This window comes from Carcharhinus amblyrhynchos, chromosome 27, assembly GCF_965287045.1.
Source record: "Carcharhinus amblyrhynchos chromosome 27, sCarAmb.v2.hapA, whole genome shotgun sequence".
NCBI lineage: Eukaryota > Metazoa > Chordata > Chondrichthyes > Carcharhiniformes > Carcharhinidae > Carcharhinus > Carcharhinus amblyrhynchos.
Window position 1 is genome coordinate 23699410 of NC_137350.1, and position 22760 is coordinate 23722169.

The 22760-nt window shown below is 43.0% G+C and overlaps 1 protein-coding gene across 1 annotated transcript in view; it reads right to left on the reverse strand.

Moving 5' to 3' along the window:
• Positions 1–19732, reverse strand: part of LOC145359159 (protein HEG-like) — a 94381-nt gene extending 74649 nt beyond the window's left edge. The window contains exon 1 of the mRNA XM_080213586.1: positions 19341–19732. Within this exon, the coding sequence (XP_080069712.1) occupies positions 19341–19425 (85 nt within the window). The 5' untranslated portion in view covers positions 19426–19732. The remainder of the gene's footprint in view (positions 1–19340) is intronic.
• Between the last annotated feature and the right edge of the window lie 3028 nt (positions 19733–22760).

Below are 22760 nucleotides of genomic sequence, written 5' to 3' on the forward strand. Positions count from 1 at the left end.
CTGTTCCATCAGGCTATTTGAGTCAGTTTGTCCAGTTTCCTTCTCGTGAAGTCATAAAACTTTGCAGCATAAAAAGATACCCATCGTGTCTGTGCCAGACATCAACACCTAGCTATTCAAATCCCATTTTCCAGCACTTGATTATATATGCTATGGTATTTCAAATGTTCATTTAAATGCTTCTTAAAATGTTGTGAGGGCTCCCACCACCATTTCAGGCAGTAAGTTTTAAATGCCCATCACTTTCTGGGGTGAAAATGATTTTCCACAAAACCCCTCCAAATCTCCCACACATTACCTTAAACTTGTGCCCCTTGGTGTTTGACCCTCAACTTAGGGGGAAGTTTCTTCCTCTCTACCCTATCTACGTGACTTTAATGTCAAAATCTGCTGTCCCATTTGTTGTTCATTCTACGGATTTTGAAGCTCCACTTAAATAAGTGACTAGCAATGTGGGATTTTTAAAGTAAAAAAAATGAGCTTTAAATGATTTGGGTCAGTTGCCATTCTTTGGTGCACTTTGTTTCTTGTTTCATGGATACTGTAGACAATCAACATTCCTTTCACAAGCACAGTGATAGCATTGTTGCATTCCAGAAAATATCAGCAGGTCTGACAGCATCTGTGGGGAGAGAGCCAATGTTTCATGTGTAGATGATCTTTGTCAGAATTGATGAAGGGTCATCTAAACATGAAACTTTGGCTCTATTGTTTCCCCACAGATGCCGTCAGACCTGCTGAGATTTTCCAGCATTTCCTGTTTCAGATTTCAGCATCCGCAGTATTTTGCCTTTATTATATTGTTGCAGTGGAGGACTTGCTTCAGGAGTGCACACAACTCTTCCGCTATCCAAATTTGACATTTGTCAATAGTGGTAATATAGTTGCTTAACCAGGCGGCCACACTCATTATCTGAGGTGACAACATTTTCCAGGAATTGGGATTGGCACAAAGTGGAGTGTGATATCTGAGGTTTCCAAACATTATTTGAATGAGATCTGAGGAATGATTTCCCTTAAAGAAACAGGGTGGGATTTGCACAGGCAGGAGGGAGGCAGCAAACCATTTGGAACTCTTGTGAAGGACCAGAAATTTGAACTCCTAATCTCATCAGGCTACCTACCAGAACCTTGTCCAAACCCAGCTGGAAGTGGTAACTGGCTGATATCAGGATTTTAGGTGACAGGGAATTGCAATTGGAAGCTGAACTTATGGTTTCCAATCTTCCTTTTAAGTGGCTGGCTGATTGTTCAAGAGGGCCCACAGTCTTCTGGCCCCACCTCCACCTGCTGCAGGGTTGGTCTGGCCTTAGACTACAACGAATTTTTCCATTATTTTGAATAGGGCTTGGACCTGAACATAACAAGAACCACGACTGTGTTAGAATGAACAAGCAGCCATCCATTTTATTTGACAATTGAGCACTGATTAAGTTACTGGAGCCCAACTGGCATAATTAAAAGGTTCCTATTGGGCTTCAGATGGACATCCCTCTTACCTAGCAGAGAGGCAGATTATCAGAGGCTATGGGAAAGTAACAGGGAGATCAATATATTTTTGTTTATTAGTGGCACAAGTAGGCTTACATTGACACTACAATGAAGTCACTGAAAATACCCGAGTTGCAACACTCTAGCGCCAGTTCGGGTACACTGAGGGAGAATTTAGCATGGCCAATGCACCTAACCTGCATGTCTTTTGGACTGTTGGAGGAAACTGGAGCACCCAGAGGAAACCCACATAGACACAGGGAGAATGTGCAGACTCCATACAGACAGTGACCCAAGCCAGGAATCAAACCTGGGTTGCTGGCACTGAGCCAACAATGCTAACCATTGTGCCACCCTGAAATATATGCCCTGGGCAGTTTCAGCTTCCTACTGGTAGGACCAGTTTACAATTCTCAGGATTTCAAGCACAGGACCTCCCTCTTCTGAAGCATAGGAAGGAACAGGTGACAGCAAACAAATGCTCACTGACTCAGAGACCTCATCATGAATCAACACCACGTGACTTTAACTTGAATGCACATGACGTTGAGCCTGATAAAGTACTGTAGGGCTCGGCTCAACAATCCAAAGACTGAAACTTTTAAGACGTCAAATGATGTTTATTTAGTAGGTCATGCAGCATCTTGGAGAAAAACAGAATTAATGTTCCAGGCTTTGTTAACTTTTCAGATGAAACGTTAACGCAGCTCTGGAATGTTAATTCTGTTTCCCTCCACAATGCTGCCTGACCTGCTAAATATTTCCAGCATTTTCTATTTTTGTTTCAGATTTCCAGGGTCCACAGTTTTTGTGATGTGCTGTTTGTTTAGATTCATCTTTGAGAACGAAGTGACTCAGGACAGAATTTTTGATTCTCTCCTTAGTCCTCCTACATATCATGAACTGGTATCCTTTCTTTCCAGTATGAATTCAAAGTGTCCGCTCATTAGAATACACAAGGGAGGAAGGTAAACGTGCAGACAGCACTTCAGTTCCTGAGTGCACAATTTACACAATGTGCTACATAAGCATTTAAACAAAAAACAACCGATGAATTGGCTCTTGAGTGTCAGCTTTCATAAATAAATGATCTAATCTTTGCAAAGCTTTTGACATGACTTTCCCAGTTCAGGAGCTGCCGATACACAGTTTGCTTTTCCAAATTCAAGCCTTAAAAGGTTAGCTATTCCTGCTTTATGCCCTCGAGGCTTACCCATTTACACAGGGCCAACCATATCGTGGAAACATTGAAAGATAATGGTGGCAAGGTTTGAAAGTAAACGCGTTATGCAAAGGAAACATATATAGAAGCAAGTCAGTCATTTTTTAATCCAGTGACTAGTAATGACAGCCTTCAACTTAATTAGGTCATTATTCTGGCAGATTGGGTTCCAGAACGGAATGTTCTCCACCCACCACCCCCGCCTCCCCTGACCCACCCCACGTTAAATATTACTGTATTGACTTTGAATGGATAATAATGTCGTTTCATTAACTATCTTCCACCTAATGGTTGCACAGGCCATGATACACAACCTTCAAAGCCCATGTGCACTTAAGTACAGTGCAGAGAAACAATTAACTACGATTATTGCAACGCCACGGACAATGGCACAATGGTTAGCACTGCTGCCTCAGTGCCAGGGACCTGAGTTCAGTTCCAGCCTTGGGTGCCTGTGTGGAGTTTGCACGGTCTCCCTGTGTCTACGTGGGCTTCCTCCCGCAGATCAAAGGGGTGCAGGTTAGGTGGATTTGCCATGCTAAATTGCCCTTTAGTGCCCCAAAGATTATAGATTGGGGGGCATTAGCAGGTTACATACGTAGGAGGATACAGGGATAGGGTATGGGTGAGATGCTCTGTCAGGGAGTCAGTGCAGATTCAAAGGGCCAAATGGCTTGCTTCTGCCTGCAGGGATTCCATGATTCATTCAAAGTTATGCTTGCTGGGGTCTCAGCTCCTCAGACTAAACTCGACTCTTAGACTTGATTGCATTTCGTTGCTCCCTCCCAAATTTTCTCCACTCTCACAATGTTTTGCTGACACCTTCAGCTTTCTGGGCAAGGGGCTGGAGTGGAACAACATTACCTTGATAGATGGCAGATGGCCACATTAAAGCCATAGATTGGATTTATTTGGATCTTTCATGATCCATATGGCTCGGTGTTACACCACAAAAACAATGCCCACAATTTGCAGAGGCTAAGAGAGGAAACGGTGCCAATGGAAAGAGAACTACAAAATCCCTCCCACGGATTAGAAATTCTACCTAGTGTGAACCCAGCATAAAGCAGTGTAAACGTGCAAGACTGCCAAGTACTGTTTATGTAAATAGTTAAAAGTTAATAGCTCAAGTTGGTTATCCACCAAGGTCACCACCCAAATGGGAAGCCACAAAGGAAAGATAAAAACTGATAAAGTTAAATATTCAAGGACTTAAGAGTCAAGGTGTTTATATTAAATAAATTCCAGAGATGGTACTTACTTTAACTTCTAGTTTAGTTTAGAGTTTGCAATATAGTAATTGAACAGCTCCCTCACTGTAGCTGGAAAATGCTGGCTGCAAGTCTATATTATACAAGAAAGTGAACCAAACTGTATTATGGTGATTACCGTTCATTTTCTCATTGGACTATTTGCCATTTTATATTCTCTTCTTCAGAGGTGGCCTTGGAAATGAGGCATTCTAAACCACATGAACACAACAAAGGAACAAGTACATTTTCACATAGTATCTTTCAAAGACTTAAGGATGCCCTAAAGTGCTATACAGCCAATAAAGTGCTTTTAAAGTATGGTCACTGATGTAATGGTATGGCAGCCAACTTACACAAAGAACCCACCAACAGGCATGAGAAAATAAGTACAATATCTGTTTTTAAACTTTTTTTTGTTAGAAAGCAGTGATATTTGTTAAGAGGTTGACATTAACAACCGGAGAATTCTGGCCCCAAGTCTTGAATGACCAGTTACCTTGAAACCGAAAGAACTCAGTGAATAATTATTGACTGATGTTACACCAATCACTTTGTAACTTTTCAAAAGAAATAATTTACTTCAGAACTAGCACAACAGTGAATGAGCAGGCATGAAAATGGTCAACTATCCACCTGTTATGCACCTACCCTCACCTGGGACCAAAAAACAAGATCTGTGATTAAATACAGTTCCTCAGTCAGAATTGGATCATGGCCAATTCACAAAATAAGACAATAATTTTGTAACATTTTGCTCAACGATCACTGCTGTAAAAAACCTTGGGACATTTTACCAATTGTTAAAACACTTTATAAAGTGCAGGTGGTTGTTGTAGCTTTTAATTGATTTTCAAAAGGCGGGGGATTTTTAACAGAACATGCTCATAACAACAATGGGCATTTTTCCACGAGAATATCTGAAGCGCTTCCAGCTATTGTAGTCAGCATTGAATTTATCATGGCAACATCAGTAATCTTTATAAAGTATTGCACCTTGAAATTTGTTCTTCAGCTTTCATGTACAGTATAACTTTGAATCAATTATCTTGTGTGGATTCTATGTTTAAAAAGGTCCCAAGAACATGAATGTTCCGTGTACATTTCTGACAAAACGCAACAATCTGAATTCATTGAGGTGAAAGTGTTAGTATGATGGAGTTTAATGGTGATAAGTGAGAGTTTATCCATTTTGGCAGAAAAAAAAAGGCAAATTATTACCTAAATGGAAAGCAGATTTAAAATGCGACTGGGCAGAGGGATCTGGGTGTCTGTGTTCATGAAGCGCAGAAAGTTGGTATGCAGGTGCAGCATGTAATAAAAGAAAGTAAATGGGATGTTGGCATTTCTTGCAAAGGAATTGGAGTATAAAAGTAGAGAAGTGTTGTTGCAATTGTATAGAATGTTGGTGAAACTACATCTGGAGTACTGCGTCCAATTTTGGTCCCCTTATTTGAGGAAGAATGTTGTGGCATTGGAAATAGTTCAGAACAGACTCACCAGATTTATTCCAGGGATGAAGGGGTTGACGTATGAGGAGACGTAAAACAATTTGCGCTCATACTCACTGGAGTTTGGAAGGATGAGAGGGGATCTGATCGAGGTATATAAAATTTTAAAAGGGAAATCAATAAAGTAAATGGCAACCAAATGTTTCCTCTGATTGGGCAATCTAGAACAAGGAGGTCACAGGTATAGGTTGACAAACGGTAGATTTAAAATTGAGATGAGGAGGAACTACTTCTCACGGAGGGTGGTGAATTTGTGGAACTCACTGTCCCATAGCGTGGTGGAGACAATCATTGAAAGGTTAAGGAAATAGATATATTTCTAATTAAAGAAGGATATGGAGGGACAGGTGGGGAGATGGATTCGAGACCACGGAGAGATCAGCCATCATCTAATTGGATGCTGGAGCAGGCTGGGAGAGCTGAATTTGCCTACTCCTAATTCCCATCTTCAAAAGACCAACTGTGCTTTGTTCGGCTTTTGAGAACAAAAAGACCTAAATCTTCTGGTCCTGCCTACTATGGGAATCAGCACAGGCAGAACGGATAACTTGACGGGACAACTAAAGGTCCATTGACCTCAGGCAGGAACATCTAGTCCTGGGACGGGTGGGACAAAGAATCTAAAAATTTGAGCTATTACAATTTCTCAGCTCAGAACGCTCTCAGTTCTTTGAAATTAGTTTAAGCTTGGAAGAATCACAAGGGAAAAAAGGGAGTTTCAATTCGGTGCTCAGACCCAATCAACTAAACTCAAGGAAAGAAAGAAATAAGCAGCATAGTTCACACCCTCAGACCATTTAAAAGCATCTCACAACCAATGCGTGACCTTTAGAAATGCAGTCCCATTGACAAAGAAGGCAGTCAATTTTAGAATAGAACAAAATAGAATCCCTATGGTGCAGGAGGCCATTTAGCCCATCACGTCTGCACTGACAACAATCCAAGCCAGGCCCTATCCCTGTAACCCCACAAATTTACCCTGCTAATTCCTATGATACTAATGGGTCGGTTTAGCATGGCTAATCCATCTAGCCTACACATCTTCGGACTGTGGGAGGAAACCGGTGCACCCGGAGGAAACCCACACAGACACGGGGAGAATATGCAAACTCCACAGACGGCTACCCGAGACCGGAACTGAACCCAGATCCCTGGTGCTGTGAGGCAGCAGTGTTTACCAATGTGCCACCGTGCTGACCCATTGGGAAGGGGGAGGAGGAGTGAAATGGGGGCACATACTGATCCTCCCATTAACGTGCATGCATCTCAAGTTACCAAGGTACATTCAAAAATTAAACATCAATGCACCACACAACATCTGGATAAAAAGGCTCTGAACAAAATATTGTTTTCCTCTTCCACTGAATTACCAAATATCCCATAAACAACTTTTATATCAGGGTTTCAATTGAGATATTGTTTTGGCTAAAACCAGTTTGAACAATGTAATCACTATTCTGCGCGTGTGAACAGATAAGGGAGGGAAAACTCTCCTCTGGATCCACCAGTTTAGCCACTTTATCCAGTGTGTTGCTGAGGCACAAATCCTTGGCTCAATAACCAGCTCGTGCTGAGTTAGCCACACTCGGTTTAGCAGCACAGTTTCTAAAACATGCTTCATCTCCTCTCATCCTGCTTTTCTACCAGTTGTCAGTGTGGTGTTCCATGAGGGGTTCCCAAAGAGTAGGTCACATGCAATGGCAGCCCCAATGATACAACAGCATCAAGCACATCTCTTTCCAAACTCAAAGTACAAGCATGAAATATAAACGCAAAGATCGTTAGCCTGGTCGCTTATAGACAACTTGAACAGTCATGCTTTTTGCCAATGGGGGAATACCACCTCAAACTTCATAATTTCTTTCTTAGTGCAAATCAGTTAAAAAAAAAGCTCAAAAAGGATAGAAACATAGAAGATTGGAGCATAAGGAGGACACGTGGCTCTTCGAGCCTGCTCCACCATTCATTACGATAATGGCTGACTATCCAACTCAATAGCCTAATCCTGCTTTCTCCCCATAATCTTTGATCCTATTCGTCCCAAGTGCTATATCCAGCTGCATCTTGAATACATTCAATGCTTTGGCATCAACTACTTCCTGTGATAATGACTTCCACAGGCTCACTTCACTTTGGGTGAGGAAATGCCTCCTCACCTCCGTCCTAAATGGTCTACCCCGAATCCTCAGACTGTGACCCCTGGTTCTGGACTCCCCCACCATTGGGAATATCCTCCCTGCATCTACCTTGTCCAGTCCCATTAGACTAATCCACAATCACCACCCACATCCTCGTGATCTACTGTGTAAATATTGCACAGAGATGCACAGCGTCTCACCGATGAGCGAGGAAACATCCCCGTATAATCTCTGAGCTTTACTGAGTTTGCCAATCTCAGCCAAAGATCATGTATGAAGAACGCCCATTTTTGAGATGTCACACAGTACAAGATCCCAAAACTTCCAAGAGAAGAGTGTACTGTGTAACTACTGAATGTAATATAGCCTATTAGCCCCCACTCCTTTGCCCATATCAGCATCATAGCATGGTTTGTTCCTTAGCTCCTTGGCCCGCTTGGAAATGTTTAGCCTGGTAACGCCTAAAGTTACTATAAAATTGCATCATATTTGCACTATAGGCTTGAGCAACTAAGCAATTATTCAAATCGAGGACAAGGACAGCCTGTTACAACCTGAGGTGAGTCAAAGGTGTATGTAGAAACACGAAGGACAAAAACAACAAACATCACTACAAAGGAGAGCAGAGCACAAGAAATGCATTTACACTTTTTAATTTAGTTTTTGCTAAAATCATTTGGTTTTTCCCCCTACAATGCCTCCAACCCACCCTGCCACCTTCAACAGTTTAGTTTCCTGGTCAAGCTTCAGAAATTTCAAGGGAAAAATGAGACTTTTTCCTCTAAAGAAAGGAAGGCACAGGGCCTAGAGGAGATGGGGCAGTTCCACAAATACCAAAGCAAGTTCTTTTGCATTTACAGTGGACAAGCACATCACATCCGTAAAGTCTCTAAAGTGCACAGTAGGCCTGCAAAATTTGACCACATACTAAACATTAATGTCATATAAACTGACTATTCTCTTTCAGAAAGAGCCAGAAAATTCTCGAAGTACTCAGCGGCTCTGACAGCATCTGTGGAGAGTGATAGGATTGGATTCGCCAGTCTCATCCACTGCAAAGCCTGTTGCGAGCAAGAACAGAAAATTTGGCGTTTCAGTCACTCCATTCACTTCGAGGCACTGGCAAATCCCAGCCACGAAGGAGCACAGAAGGTTTCAGCCATAAAGTTAACTTCTGACGAAAGGTCACCAACCCATTACATTAATTCTGTATCGCCCTCGAGATGCAGCCAGACCAGACCTTCTGTATCTTTTCAGCATGCTGCACTACTGAAGTAAAGAATTGCATTTATATAGCACCTTTCATATCCAGTGGACATCCCATAAGTATAATTACTGTTGTACTGTAGGAAGCATGACAGCCAGTCTATGCACAGCAAGCCCAAAAACAGCAACGTGACAAAGACCAGATGGTCTATTTTTGTGACACAGATTGACTAATAAATATTGGCCTGGACACCAGGGATAACTTGACACTATCCAGGATAAAGCAGCCCGCATGATTGGCACCACACCCAAAAACATCCACTCCCTCCACCACCAATGCTCAGTGGCAGTGTTGTGTACTAATTACACTGCAGCAATTCACCAAAGATCCTTAAACAGCACCTTCCAAACCCACACCCACTTCCATCTGGAAAGTCAAGGGCAGCAGATACCTGGGAATACCACCACCTCTAAGTTCCCCTCCAAGCTACTCACCACCCTGGCTAGGAAATATATCACCATGGCTTCGCTGTCACTGGGTCAAAATCCTAGAATTCTTTCACCAATGGCATTGTGGCTCAATGCAGAGATTTAAGGCGGCAACTCGCCACCACCTTCTCAAGGGTTTACAAGATGTTGAGGAGTATAGATTGGGTGGATTCTCAGAGGTTATTTCCCAGGGCTGAAATGGTTGCTACGAGAGGACACAGGTTTAAGGTGCTGGGGAGCAAGTACAGAGGAGATGTCAGGGATAAGTTTTTCACTCAGAGGGTGGTGGGTGAGTGGAATCAGCTGCCGTCAGCGGTGGTGGAGATAAACTCGTTGGGGTCTTAAGAGATTTCTGGATGAGTACATGGGATTTAATGGGATTGAGGGTCATAGATAGGCCTGGTAGGTACGAATATGATCAGCGCAACTTGTGGGCCGAAGGGCCTGTTTGTGCTGTAGTGTTCTATGTTAACTAGAGACAGGCAATAAATGCTGGTCAGCCAGTGATGCCCACGTCTCACAAATGAATAAAAGAAATAGTATTAGGGCTCTCTTTTACTGATTCACCCGCACACTTGGAACATTTTCTACTTTGATTTCAGGTTTTATAGAACTGCTTCATTTATCCATTCTGCATACACATGAAAGAGACAAGAAGCGTATTACAGGAAATAAGGCATTCACTGAAGTTCAAAGTTTATAAATAGACTATATTCATGCATCCCAGATTAAGCATGTAACAAGGATCCTGACATTGTGGCAAATTGTTTCCTTCTACTCCAAATAGTTACTTGCTGAAGTTGCAGTTGCCATTTCTTGTATGACCTTGGCGATACAATACAATGCAAGGAAATTATTAGGCAGAAGCAAACTGTGCCACCTAATCTGATGACTGTTAATGAACATCGTGGCTGGTGAGGTTATGATCATTCACTTTGTCTCCTTCATGCTCCTCAGCAAAAGTCATTGCAGATGTTTACACATTTGCCATTAGCAAATACCTTTGGCTCGCATTTAGTGAGCAAACTGTTATGCAGTCAGAATAAAAACAAGTAGTTTGAGGGATGCTATCATTGTTTTATTTATTAATGTAGGCTTATATTAGCACTTGCAATGAAGTTACTGTGAAGATCTGAGTCGCCACACTCTGGTGCCTGTTCGAGTACACTGAGGGAGAACTTAGCATGGCCAATGCACCTAACCTACACATCTGTGAATTGTGGAAGGAAACTGGAGCATCTGGAGGAAATCCACACAGACTTGGGGAGAACATGCAAACTCCACAGTCACCCAAGCCAGGAATCGAACTCAGGTTCCTGGTACTGTGAGGCAGCAGTACTATCTACCACATCACCCAACATTGATAGGTTTTGAGGGGAACCTCCAAGTTTCAAGTAGTCCCATTTCTTTAAATTTCATTTGTTTAGTCAAAACAAGCTGGATGCTTCCCCAATTAAGAGCAGCCACTGGGTACAGTATTCATTTGAAGAATTCTGGGGATTACAATGCCTGTCAATGACTCAAACCACACAGAATGACTCCCACGACGGCACAGCAAATTTACCTAAATTAGTGGCTGAGAAAATATGAGAAAGTCTCCCAGGTTTCATTCCCAATCTTTGCTGACCTAGCCACAGGAGCAGATCTTTATCTATAACTTCTTCTCACGTACATCTTAGCCAGCCTCCAAGTGGAAAGATCCAAGTGCAATCACAAAATCTGCTAACCAAGCATTAAGTAGAAAGCTCTCATATTGAAACTTGTTTTTCCTGTTTAGATTATGAGAACAAACAGAAATCTGAGAAAACTGCTCAGTGCCAGAGACTTGCCAATTGCTGGGATGCATAAACAGCACTTGGATCAGGGCTTAAACTGACATGTGGACTGCATCGATTCCAAATGTCATTCTGAATATAGAGACCATGAAACTTGGTCCTGGCTAAAAATCAGCTCTGCCAATCTCGTCATCCTTCTACAGCAAGACTGAACAGGGGATGAAGAGAATCTCCTCGGGGCTCAACCTGCAGTTCAGTGACTTTACCCAAGGATAAATCAGGGGGAATAGGAAAGCCCAAGGTCCGATTGCCAGTTTGTACCAAGTTAGTGGTTCTGAAACTTGCCGGTAGAGGTACCAAAACTGACTATCAGTAAGAAAAGTACTAAGAGGTTCCTGAATTTAAGCCCCAAATAGCAAGCGGCAACCCTATTTCAACTCTGCGATATTCACAAATGCTAAAGTCCAGGAGGGACCAGTTTAAAAATAATTGGCCTTCCAGACCATGGTTTTAGCAAATCTGACAAATTGAATGTGGTCTACTGTTTGCCGGCTCGTGACAAATCAGCCCCCTGATATTATGGAAACAGCTTCCGTTAGGGAAATTAGCCAATATTCCCATTCCTCAACAGCCACAGCTTTGTAGAATGCCATTGGGAATAGGATTATATCCTCCCATTGTAATCTGATAACTGGCTAACTTGAAACTTCAAAGCTTACACAATAATTAGGTACTATTACTCCGCTGCCCCACTACCCCCAACCCACCTTCAGAGGGAAGGGAGCAGCAGGAAAATGGCCTGGGGATATTTTAACACGCCCACATCAATCAATGGGAAGGCACGGCTAAAATGTTCAGTTAATCCTGGTGATTTGTTGGAACAAATGTGTCACAGCTCCCTATGACTTGTCCAATAAATTAACTTGGGTGCTGCACCCCAGACAATTCTACAGTGCAGGAGGAGGCCATTCAGCCCATCAAGTCTGCACCAACCACCCAGGCCCTATCCCCATGACCCCATGCATTTACACTAGCTAGTCCCCTCACACTAAGGAGTAACTTATCATGGCCAATCCACCTAGCCAGGAGGTGGACCTTAAATACTAAACCTGAGAAGGGCAATAAATACCAGCTTTACCAATAACAGTGGAAGAATTTAAAAAAATCATTATAGAGGAAGAAACATAGAAAATAGGAAAAGGCCATTTGAATCTGCTCTACCATTTAACATGATCAGGGCTGATCTGCTATCTCAATGCCACATTATCACGCTCTCCCCATACCCCTGCCCATCTTTAGAGTCGAGAAACCCATTTCCTTCTTAAATATATTCAGTGATTTGGCCTCCACAGCCTTCTGTGGTTAAGAATTCCACACATTCACCACACTGAGTGAAGTGGTTTCTCCTCATCTCAATCCTAAATGGTCTATCCCCTATCCAGAGGCCGTGACTATGTTCTAGACCCACCAACCTCAAGAAACAACATCCTTACATGCAGTCCGTCCAGCCCTGCCAGAGTTTTATATGCTTCAATTAAATCCCCTCTCATTCTTCTGAATTCCAGTAAATACAAGATGAGATTGCTTGTCAAGCAAGCATTGTGGATCACAGAAGCAGTCTACGGAAGCAACGAATGATAAAAAGTGCAGCAATGCACACTGATATACCTTGTAAGTAAGGAGGCAGCACTGGAAACAGTAGAGTACAGAGTTCACATCCCTTAGCAGGGGATTCCCTGAGCCAGATGATTTGGGTTCAAATTGTACCCCAGAGACTGGGGTACAAAATCTACCCCTGACGTTTAGTGCAGTACTGAGGGGGTGCAGCACTGTCAGAAATGTCAAACAAGAGGTCAAACTGAGACCCCAACAATACATTTGAGGATGATTTCAAAAGATCGTGTGGCATTATTTCAAAGAAGAACTGGAGTTCTCCCAGGTAATCTAGCCAACATTACTAAAAACAAAATCTGTCCATGGTCACATTTTTGTTTGGGAGACCTTGCTGTGCGCAGCATTGACTGCCACATTCCTATAATTACAATAGTGATTACACACACTCCACTGCATCTCAAGGTCATGAAAGGCACGAGATGCAAACCTTTAATTTGCTTTGTCAAATGTTGCAAGACCTGTTATCAGGTTATACTGGGAACTACACCTGTCCAAGCTTAGCTCAAATCTGACCTTCATCTGCCAAGACCTTGAAGCACAACCAAGCAGCAGTCACATTGTGCAAACACAAATAAAGCAGGCACTGAGTGCAAGTCATTAAATTGTGACGGTGAGCCCAGGAGCTTAATTACTCTCAGTTCTGAAGTAGAAAGGCTGCTAAGCATGCATCCTTTAAACTAAAATTAACTCCTGGGAGGAGATAGTTTCTTCCAATAATTGCAGCCAACAAGTTCCTTATCTTCTGCTTAGTTAGTGGCTCCCCACTGAGATGCCCTGAAATCAAAGCTTCCATCAGTAGTTTATAATTTGGAAGTTGACCTCTCTATGAGATTTATATTTCCATGGAGCTACCGTGCCTAGAACAAATTGCTGTCTTTTAAAAGATGACAAACCCAAGATCCAACTGGAATTTTATGCAGATTTGAAAAGTCCTCTTTTCCAGGCCTTTTAACTGCCATTACATTAGTGAGTATGTGATCCTGTTAACAGCAGCAATGAGTATAACTTGCCCTCATTCTAGCACACTTTCTTTTTAGGAGTCTAATAAAAAAAAAATGCACACATTCCAAACTGACCACTACCACTTTTCCCTTCAGATTCAAGCTAAATATTCTATAAATGAGAATGACACTGACATTCTTGATAAGGGACAAAGGCAAGTCATAAAAGGTCTAAGTACACAGGGAACGTACTTCCAGAGCGCTTCATCAGGTGAGTGCCAGTTCCTAATTCTCAAACGTAGACAGATCAGTGAAGATCTACACATTGCAATGTTACACCTGACAGCAATACCTTTAAGCCCAACTTTTCTATCACTGGCAGAGCTAATGTTTGGCAAATCGATGTGCACCAATTTACCCATTCTTACCCATCCCACTCTTTCAGAAACGAGCAACTTTTAAAAACACAAGTGAGGACAACCAATATGCAGGATGAAAACGCAGGTTCAGTTTTCCCTAGTTTACTGTGGGACAACAGGTTCACATCCAAGATCCTACAGAAGGCGTGTGGCAACCAGCTGAGATGACAAGGATTTGTTCAGAATCAAGGTCCTATGAAGTCCTTGCACACGAAGTTGCAATGGTGACACATAACTGAGAACAAATGAGATCCATTCCAGCTCATCGAACATCATGCAGTCCAATTGTACATAGGACACAACCCCAAATGCAACCAAAAATTACATCCAAGAATGATAATCCCTCAATCACTGAGAACAATTAAAGAAATCTCCAGGGTCCCCATTGCAAGATCTTGATGTATCCCTTTTTGCTTTGGAGACTCAAATTCATTAGTTCTATGCACTTATATTTTGGTAATTAAACACGAGTACGATTTGTAAATAGTTATATTGTGTTAGAAGAGCAGGGGGAAGTATCTTGAAAAAGAAAGGGGCATGTTGTAACATGCATGACATCACTAGAAGGGAAACGTGCCATGCAATCCAGTCTTTGTTTCATTTTTGTTTTCAGCAGAACACATACACAAGTAGCTCTGATGCCTCCAACTTACTTTTTTTAAACCTACTTATAACTCTTCTCACATGTCTAGTATTAATAAATAAACCCACATAATTTTTCCCAAATCCATTATGAGAAAATGGGTACTATATCTTTTATAATTGATTTAATAGTATCACAAGTAGGCTTACATCAACACTGCAATGAAGTTATTGTGAAAATCCCTGAGTCGCCACACCCCAGCAGCAGTTCAGGTACATGATGTGGAGTTGCCAGCATTGGACTGGGGTAAGCACACGCCTGATGAAGGAGCAGCGCTCTGAAAACTCATGCTACTAAATAAACTTGTTGGACTTTAACCTGGTGTTGAGAGACTTCTTTACTGTGTTAGCCCAGTCCAACGCTGGCAACTCCACATCATACATAGGGAACAAGTTTATTCTCAAGGCTGGTGAGCAGCCAGAGCCAGTATTCTCTGCAACATCCTTCTATCAGAGGTGGCACTGTGGTTGGCACTGCTGTCTCACAGCACTAGAGGCCCAGGTTCAATTCCACCTCGGATCACTGTTTGTGTGGAGTTTGTACATTCTCCCCACATCTACATGGGTTTCCTCCCACAGTCCAAAGATGTGGGGATTAAGTTGACAGGGGCAATTTAGCATGACCATAGTGTCAGGGGGAACAGCAGGGTAAATACATGGGGTTATGGCAATAGGGCCTGGGTGGGATTGTTGTTGGTACAGGAGCAACGGGCTGAATGACCTCCTCCTGCAGTTTAGGAATTCTATCTCAATGCAATTTTCCAAAGATAATATTTGGTGTGCAGTTACTAGCTTACAATTTCTCCCCAGTGGAGACTTTTGAACATAGTTCCAGCTAGCTCAAATTCTCTCCATTCATACAGTTTGTCATTCAAATATCCTGAATCAAAGAATCTGAATTTTGTAAAAATAAAAAGTAGTGACGATCGACTGCTTCGATTTCTGAGCGGTTTAAAAATAATACTTACCTGGAAAGGATTACAGGAGGCAGAACACAGGTTCACTTAGTGTAAACATAACACTTGACTGCTCGGCTAGCCTTTAAACATTGAAATCTAAACGGTGAGATATTCAAGCAAAGAGAATGACTGTTTTGACAGGGAAACCATTAACTGGATGATGAGTCAGCCTTTCCTTACTGAAAAGGATGAGCTCCTGAAGTCAGTTCTTGGTGGGCCATTCTTTAAATTTCGCTACTCGGAATCCCAAGCGAAATTTGTATTCACGGGGAATCTTTCTAACAAATTCCTGCTTCAATAGATCAGCCAAGAAGAATTGCACCCAACGTCACTATTTGATTCTGAACAAAGGTGGAAAATGTGCAGCAATTTGCATAATATTAAGATTGTGAAACGAATGTCGGCCTTGCCAGCAATAACCACCTTCCATGAATGAATAAATAATAGAATAGAGTATCACTGCTTAAAATGGAATTAAGATTGATCTTTCCCATTTTGCCCAGGCATGGCATGAGCAACCTGAGGAACAGTGGTGATAAACAATACATGATTGATGAAGCCAAATGTTATAATTCACCATAACTAGAAACAGAGGAAGGACACCAATTAGTGCAGCATTATTTACAGGTTACCTTATGTTTAGATAACTTGGATGCATTGGGGTCTGCAGACAGTGGACTGGCACTGTAAGGTTAGACTGGACAAATGTTAGATGCATTTAAATGTCAGCAATGAGCTGCACTGTAAATCCAGAGTCATGACCCAACCCAATCAGACTCTGGGAAGCAATGGTGAAAGACTTCCTGCATCCTGGAACAGATAATTTCAGTGTGGCATAAATTGGGTTTAAAAGGACCATGCAATGAGTCACTTGCATAGACTTCAAGAAGAAAAAAAATGCATTCTGCCTCTCGGCTACTGAGTAGCCTATATTTAAGATCACAAAATATCAAAATGTTTCCTTGAACTTTAGAATCATAGAATCCCTATAGTGCAGAGAGAGGCCATTCAGCCCATCATGTCTCTGACAGAGTATTTTACCCAGGCCCTCTCCCTGTAATCCCACACATTCACCATGGCTAATTCCATCTAACCTACACTTCTTGGAACACTAAGGAGCAATTTAGCACGGCCAAGTTACATAGCCTGCACATCTTTGGAGTGTGGGAGGAGACTGGAGCACCAGGAGGAAACCCACAGGCACAGGAAGAACATGCAAACTCCACGCAGACAGTCACCCGAGGCCAGAATTGAACCTGGGTCCCTGAAGCTGAGAAGCAGCAGTGCTAATCACCGTGCCATCATGCCACCTCAGTTATTTTGTACACAAGTGAGCATTCTGCATTTGAGCATAGCATGTGTCAACAGCTTACCACATATTGTTATCACAGATATGCATATTTTCCAGCAGGACTCATTTAATAACATTCAGCAGTAGCAGCAGCAGGTTTCATCCACTGCCTGAGGTCAAACCAGAGAATCCAGACACAGTTCTATTGACCCAAGGCTGCCCTAATCAAGAATGGGAATTTGTAATCTGGACAACAATCTGCAGCCGTGCTCGACATTCGCCAGTGATTACAACATCGGACATCAAGAAAATGGGGTTAAGAAAAGGTAGAAAGATTTCAAAACACAACCGCAACCTTCTTATCTAAACAAAATGCCAATTCATCACCTTGCTCCTGACTCATTCCAAAACCTCTCCACTAATTGCTGCAAGCAACCTCAGACCCAAACAAGCCAAATACCATTGTCAGCTTACTCCACAGGGCAGGCTGAAACCAGCAATGCCTTGGGGTAGTGGGGCAGTACCTTGGAACAGTTAAGCACCCTATTCCCCTACGATCAATTAATTTCCCATACAAATACAGTTTAGCTTTAAAATGAAAAGCTTTTGAAATATACAAGCTGTATATCAGTAAAACTATCAACATGTTATAGAATGCACACCTGCAGTGCACTAGAGTTCCAATTGTTCTCTGATTCAATCTCAAAGAAAAGGGAGTCAAATACAAGTCAACCATGACATTTGTACGTTATGCTGTAATTGCCATAGTATCAAATCAATCTTGGCATACTGTTAGTACCACTGGTAACCAACCAGCAGCAGTTAGCTAACAATGAATCATAGCAGCATTGCACTCCTCCCATTTAACTTGATCAAAATTAGGACCAAGTTTAACACTATTCCATATATGCATATTGGGGGATCCACCATGTAGATGTACCATTCATGAAACCGTTGGTGCAATAATGTCCAAGATCAGCCACAATCGTATTGAGTAGAAGAGCAGACTATACTAGCCATATCGTAGAATTCCTACAGTGCAGGAGGAGGCCATTCAGACCATCGAGCCTGCACCAACAACAATCCCTATCCCATGTATTTACCCTACTAATCTCCCTGACACCAAGTGGTAATGTGGCATTGCCAATCAACCTAAACTGCACATCTTTTGGACAGGAGGCGGCAACTGGAACACCTGGAAGAAACACATGCAGGCATGGGGAGAACATGCTGACTCCACACAGGCAGCCACCTGAGGTCCCTACCACTGTGAGGCAGCAATGCTAACCACTGTGCCACCCCATATGGTCTACTCCTCCTAATCTCGTGTCCTTGTGAATCAAACCAATTACACAAACGCACGTACATTCATGACACTGACAGCTACAGAACCGGAGAGAAAAAAATACTTGCGCGCCTTAAAGGAACTTAATTATTCGCCATCAGAAAAGACACCATGAGCAAAACAAGACTGAAGCACTCCCGAACTGGAGATTGGTACCAAGCCAGCAATGACAACTGCTGGGCACAGCTTGTTAGCGTTTAACAGTTCAAGTTATTTTTACACAATTGTCCGCTTGAGTTAGGAGACCCGCAGCAAGGGAGCCCTGGATGAGCCAGGGTCATTTAAATATTCAAGAAGTGCCCCTGGCCTGATCAACAAACCAGCTTCTTGACAAAAACAGAGATTCTCAACATCAGGGGCAGCTCAAATCAGAGGCTGGTGGTTAATGAATTGGTAAAATATTGGGGGGAGGGGGGGGGTGAAGAAGGAAAGCGGAGGGAGAGCAGTCCAGGTTCCACCATGGCAATAACAACAAGAGGACAGAGAAAAAAAATGCTGAAAGCTAAAGGCAGTGATTTATTAGGCGTCACTCCCACTTTATTGCGCATTTTTTTCCATCTGTGTTACAGTGTTGCTGAGATAATATTCATTCAAAAATAAACCAAAAATAACGTTAGCAGCGATTAAAACATGTTCGAACTGGAGTTTGGACAAAGAGGAGGAGGAGGACACATCTTTTTGAGTGCCCTGGGTTATTTGAGTCATTGCACAGTTGCTATGCGAACCGCGGCGAATCATTGTAAGAAGATTAAGTGAAACTTTACGCCTGACAGATTTCTGGTTTCAGAAACCCTGATTTCCCTGGAAGGAATAAAATAAGACTTTTAAATTTACCACCCCCCAAAATAAAAAAAACTTTCTTAAATAAAAGTTTAGTTTTAACTCTTGCTTTTCTGCATTGCCCCCCTCCCTCCCTCCCTCCCTCCCCCGCTAAACACCCCCACAATAATCCCAGTTTTATGTGTAAGACAATTTAACTCGACCTACCCGTGGCTGCAATGCCGCTGTTCTCAACTTGAATCGCAATGTAGCAGATAAGGCAAGTCAATGTGACGCCGGGTATCACCGACATCCTCGCTACAATTCAGGGAGAGAAGAAGCAGAGGATTTAAAATGTAGCAGGCTCCTTATCCAGCCCGATACTACTACTACTGCTGCTGCTGCTGTTGTTGTCTGGTCTTCAGCGGGGTGTACAGGCAGCTGAATGTTCCTCTCTGTCTGTCTGCCTCAGTGAGCCGCACTCTGTGTGCGTGTGCCTGTATACTGAACAGGTGTTGAAGAAACTCCAGCGCTGGTCACTTTCAACAGATGTAGCGGTTTCGGCGCAACACAGACTCCACCCTCTCGCCGGCCTTAAAGGCGTACCGTCTGCAAATATCCTCAGCTCCCCGGAATGTAGGACTCCCTGTTTGACAGGAGAAATAACAATAACAATCAGCCAGCATTCATGGAATCCGTACTGTGCAGTAGGAGGCTCACCAAGTCTGCACCAACCACAATCCCACCCAGGCCCTCTCCCCATAAGTTTACCCTAGCCAGTACCTTCCCTTCTCCCCCTTGTCTGACACTGAGGGACAATTTTAGCAAGGCCAATCCGCACACCTTTGGACTGTGGGAGGAAATTTGGAGCACCCAGAGGAAATCCACGCAGACACAGGGAGATTGCGCAGACTCCACACAGATAGTGACCCAAGCTGGGAATCAAATCCAGGTCCCTGGCACTGTGAGACAGTAGTGCTAACCACAGTGCCACTGTGCCATCCCCTGTTCTCAACGCTTGATTTGATTTGATTTGATTTGAACGCGTATGCTGGCCAGATGCGTGCGGCTCTCTGAGATTTTCTGTTTTTGTTCAATCTTTTTTCGTATCTGTTTTTTGTTCTCTGTAGCTCTTCTTGAGAAAGTGGTACGTCGGCGAGACCATGCAGACGCTATGACAACAGATGAACGGACACCCGCACAACAATCGCCAGGCAGGAGTGGTCCTTTCCAGTCGGGAGACACTTCAGTGGTCAAGGGTGACCAGCTTCCAATCTACACTTCAGCGGTCAAGGGTGTTCAGCTTCCAATCTTCGGGTAAGCCTTCTCCAAGGTGGCCTTCAAGACACACGACAACACAGAAACGCTGAGCAGAAACTGATAGCCAAGATTTGAATACATGAGGATAGCCTCAACTGAGATCTTGGCTTCATGTCTCACTACATGTAATCCCCACCATACTACCTGGGTTTGCAAAATCCTACTAACTGTCCTGGCTTGAGACAATTCACACCTCTTTAACCTGTGATTCCCTTTCTCCACGCACACTGTTTGTACCTGTAAAGATTTGATTACCTGTGAAGACTCGCATTCCAACCATTCCTCACATTCCAATCTGTAATTATTTTGCTATTGTCTCTTTGTCTAGATATGCTGTTTGTGAACCTACCCCCACTTGTCTGATGAAGGAGCAGCACTTGGAAAACTCATGATTCCAAATAAACCTGTTGGACTTTAAACTAGTGTTGCGAGACTTCTTATTATGCCCACCCCAGTCCAATGCCAGCATCTCCACATCATGATTTGTTATTAACATATGTATTAATATACAGTGAAACGTATTGGCCAGAATACTACCACCTTGTCCGCCACAGAATCGACGTGGGCCAGGGTCTGACAACAGAAATCCTCGTTGACGTTGGGAGGGAATTTTGAGTCTCGCCCAAGTGATGCTGTAAAATTCCATCCTTTGTTTCTTGCGCACTATATAGACAAAGCATATCGTCCATAGAGAAGAAAAGGAGGGTGAAGAATGCAGTGTTACAGTATCCTATCGCTTACCTTATCTGCAGATTTCACATCTGTCTACATAAGAGGGGGTTTAGAACCAGCATCTGAGATGTGTCGTCACATAGCATCCCTACTGTGCAGAAGGAGGCCATTTGGCCCATCGGGCATGCACCGAGAACGATCCTATCCAGGTCATCCCTGTAACCTCATGTATTTATCCTGCTAGTCCCCCTGACACCAAGGGCAATGTAACATGGCCAATCCCCCCAGGCTACACATCTTTGGACACTAAGGGACAATTTAGCATGGCCAATTCACCTAACTTGCTCATTTTTGGAGTGTGGGAGGAAACTGGAGCATCCGGAGGAAACCCACGCAGACACAGGGAGAACATGCAAACTCCACACACTCACCCAAGGCCACAGTCTCTGGAGCTGTGGGGCAGCAGTGCTAACCACTGTGCCGCCATGCCACCCATAGAATTATAAAATCCCTACAGTGCAGAAAGCTGCCATTTGGCCCATCAAGTCTGCACAGACTCTCTCTGACAGAATACCTTATCTAAGTCCTTTTCCCTCACCCTATCCCATTGGGTGAGCAAATGCGAATGAGCAATTTAGAATGACAGATACAGGATGAGAGATATAGGCCGGAATTCTCCGACCTCTCCTATGGCTGGGATTTTCCAGTCCCATTGATGTGAATGGAGATTTAGCTGAGCACCAAATTCTCCATTCTCGCTGGCAATGGTGCGAGGCTGGACAATTCCAGCCATTGACTGAGAGATATCATAAAACTATCTGCAATGCACACAAATCATTCAGTGCAGGATTTACAGCATAAACTGATGGTGCTGCGAGAACCTCTGATTTAAAATGCTGCCTTTACTGCCATCATTTATTACTGTTAATGCATGTGCTTATATATGTATAAAACCCATTTATATTAAAATAATCTCCTGTTGCTTTGAGCTACTGCGCTGAGAATTTGGATGGCGTGTAAAATTCAGGCAGCTCAGTTTCAGCAACATCTTCATTTGCAATTTATAAGGCTGATGAGTGATCCCAGTTTAAGGTGGCAAATTCTTATTCTCTAATCACTGTCCTATTTCTGGCTGGAGAGTACATATTGGTGAATCCAAGGTGCAGCAAATAAGTCATTCAAAATATCATCAAGTACTTTAGGAAACACACAGCCGTAGAATTCCTACAATGCAAAAGGAGGCCATTCAGCCCATCGTGTCTCCGAACAGCATCTTCCCCAGGCCCTCCACCCCTGCCATATCTTCATAACCCTGCACATTTCCACCAAACCTACACATCTTTGGACACTAAGGGGCAACTTAGCATGGCCAATCCACCTAACCTGCACATCTTTTGAGTGTGGGAGGAAACCAGTGCACCCAGAGGAAACCCACGCACATACAGGGAGAATGTGCAAACTCTACGCAATCTAACCCGAGTCCCTGTGCTGTGAGGCAGCAGTGCTAACTAGTGTGCAAACTTGCTGCTCACAAACTGACATATAGCAAACTCCCACAAACAGCACTGCAATGGTGGCTATGGAGGATAAATATTGGGCAAGACAATGGAAATAACTCCCTTGCTTTTCTTCAGATAGTGCCCATTCATATAAGAA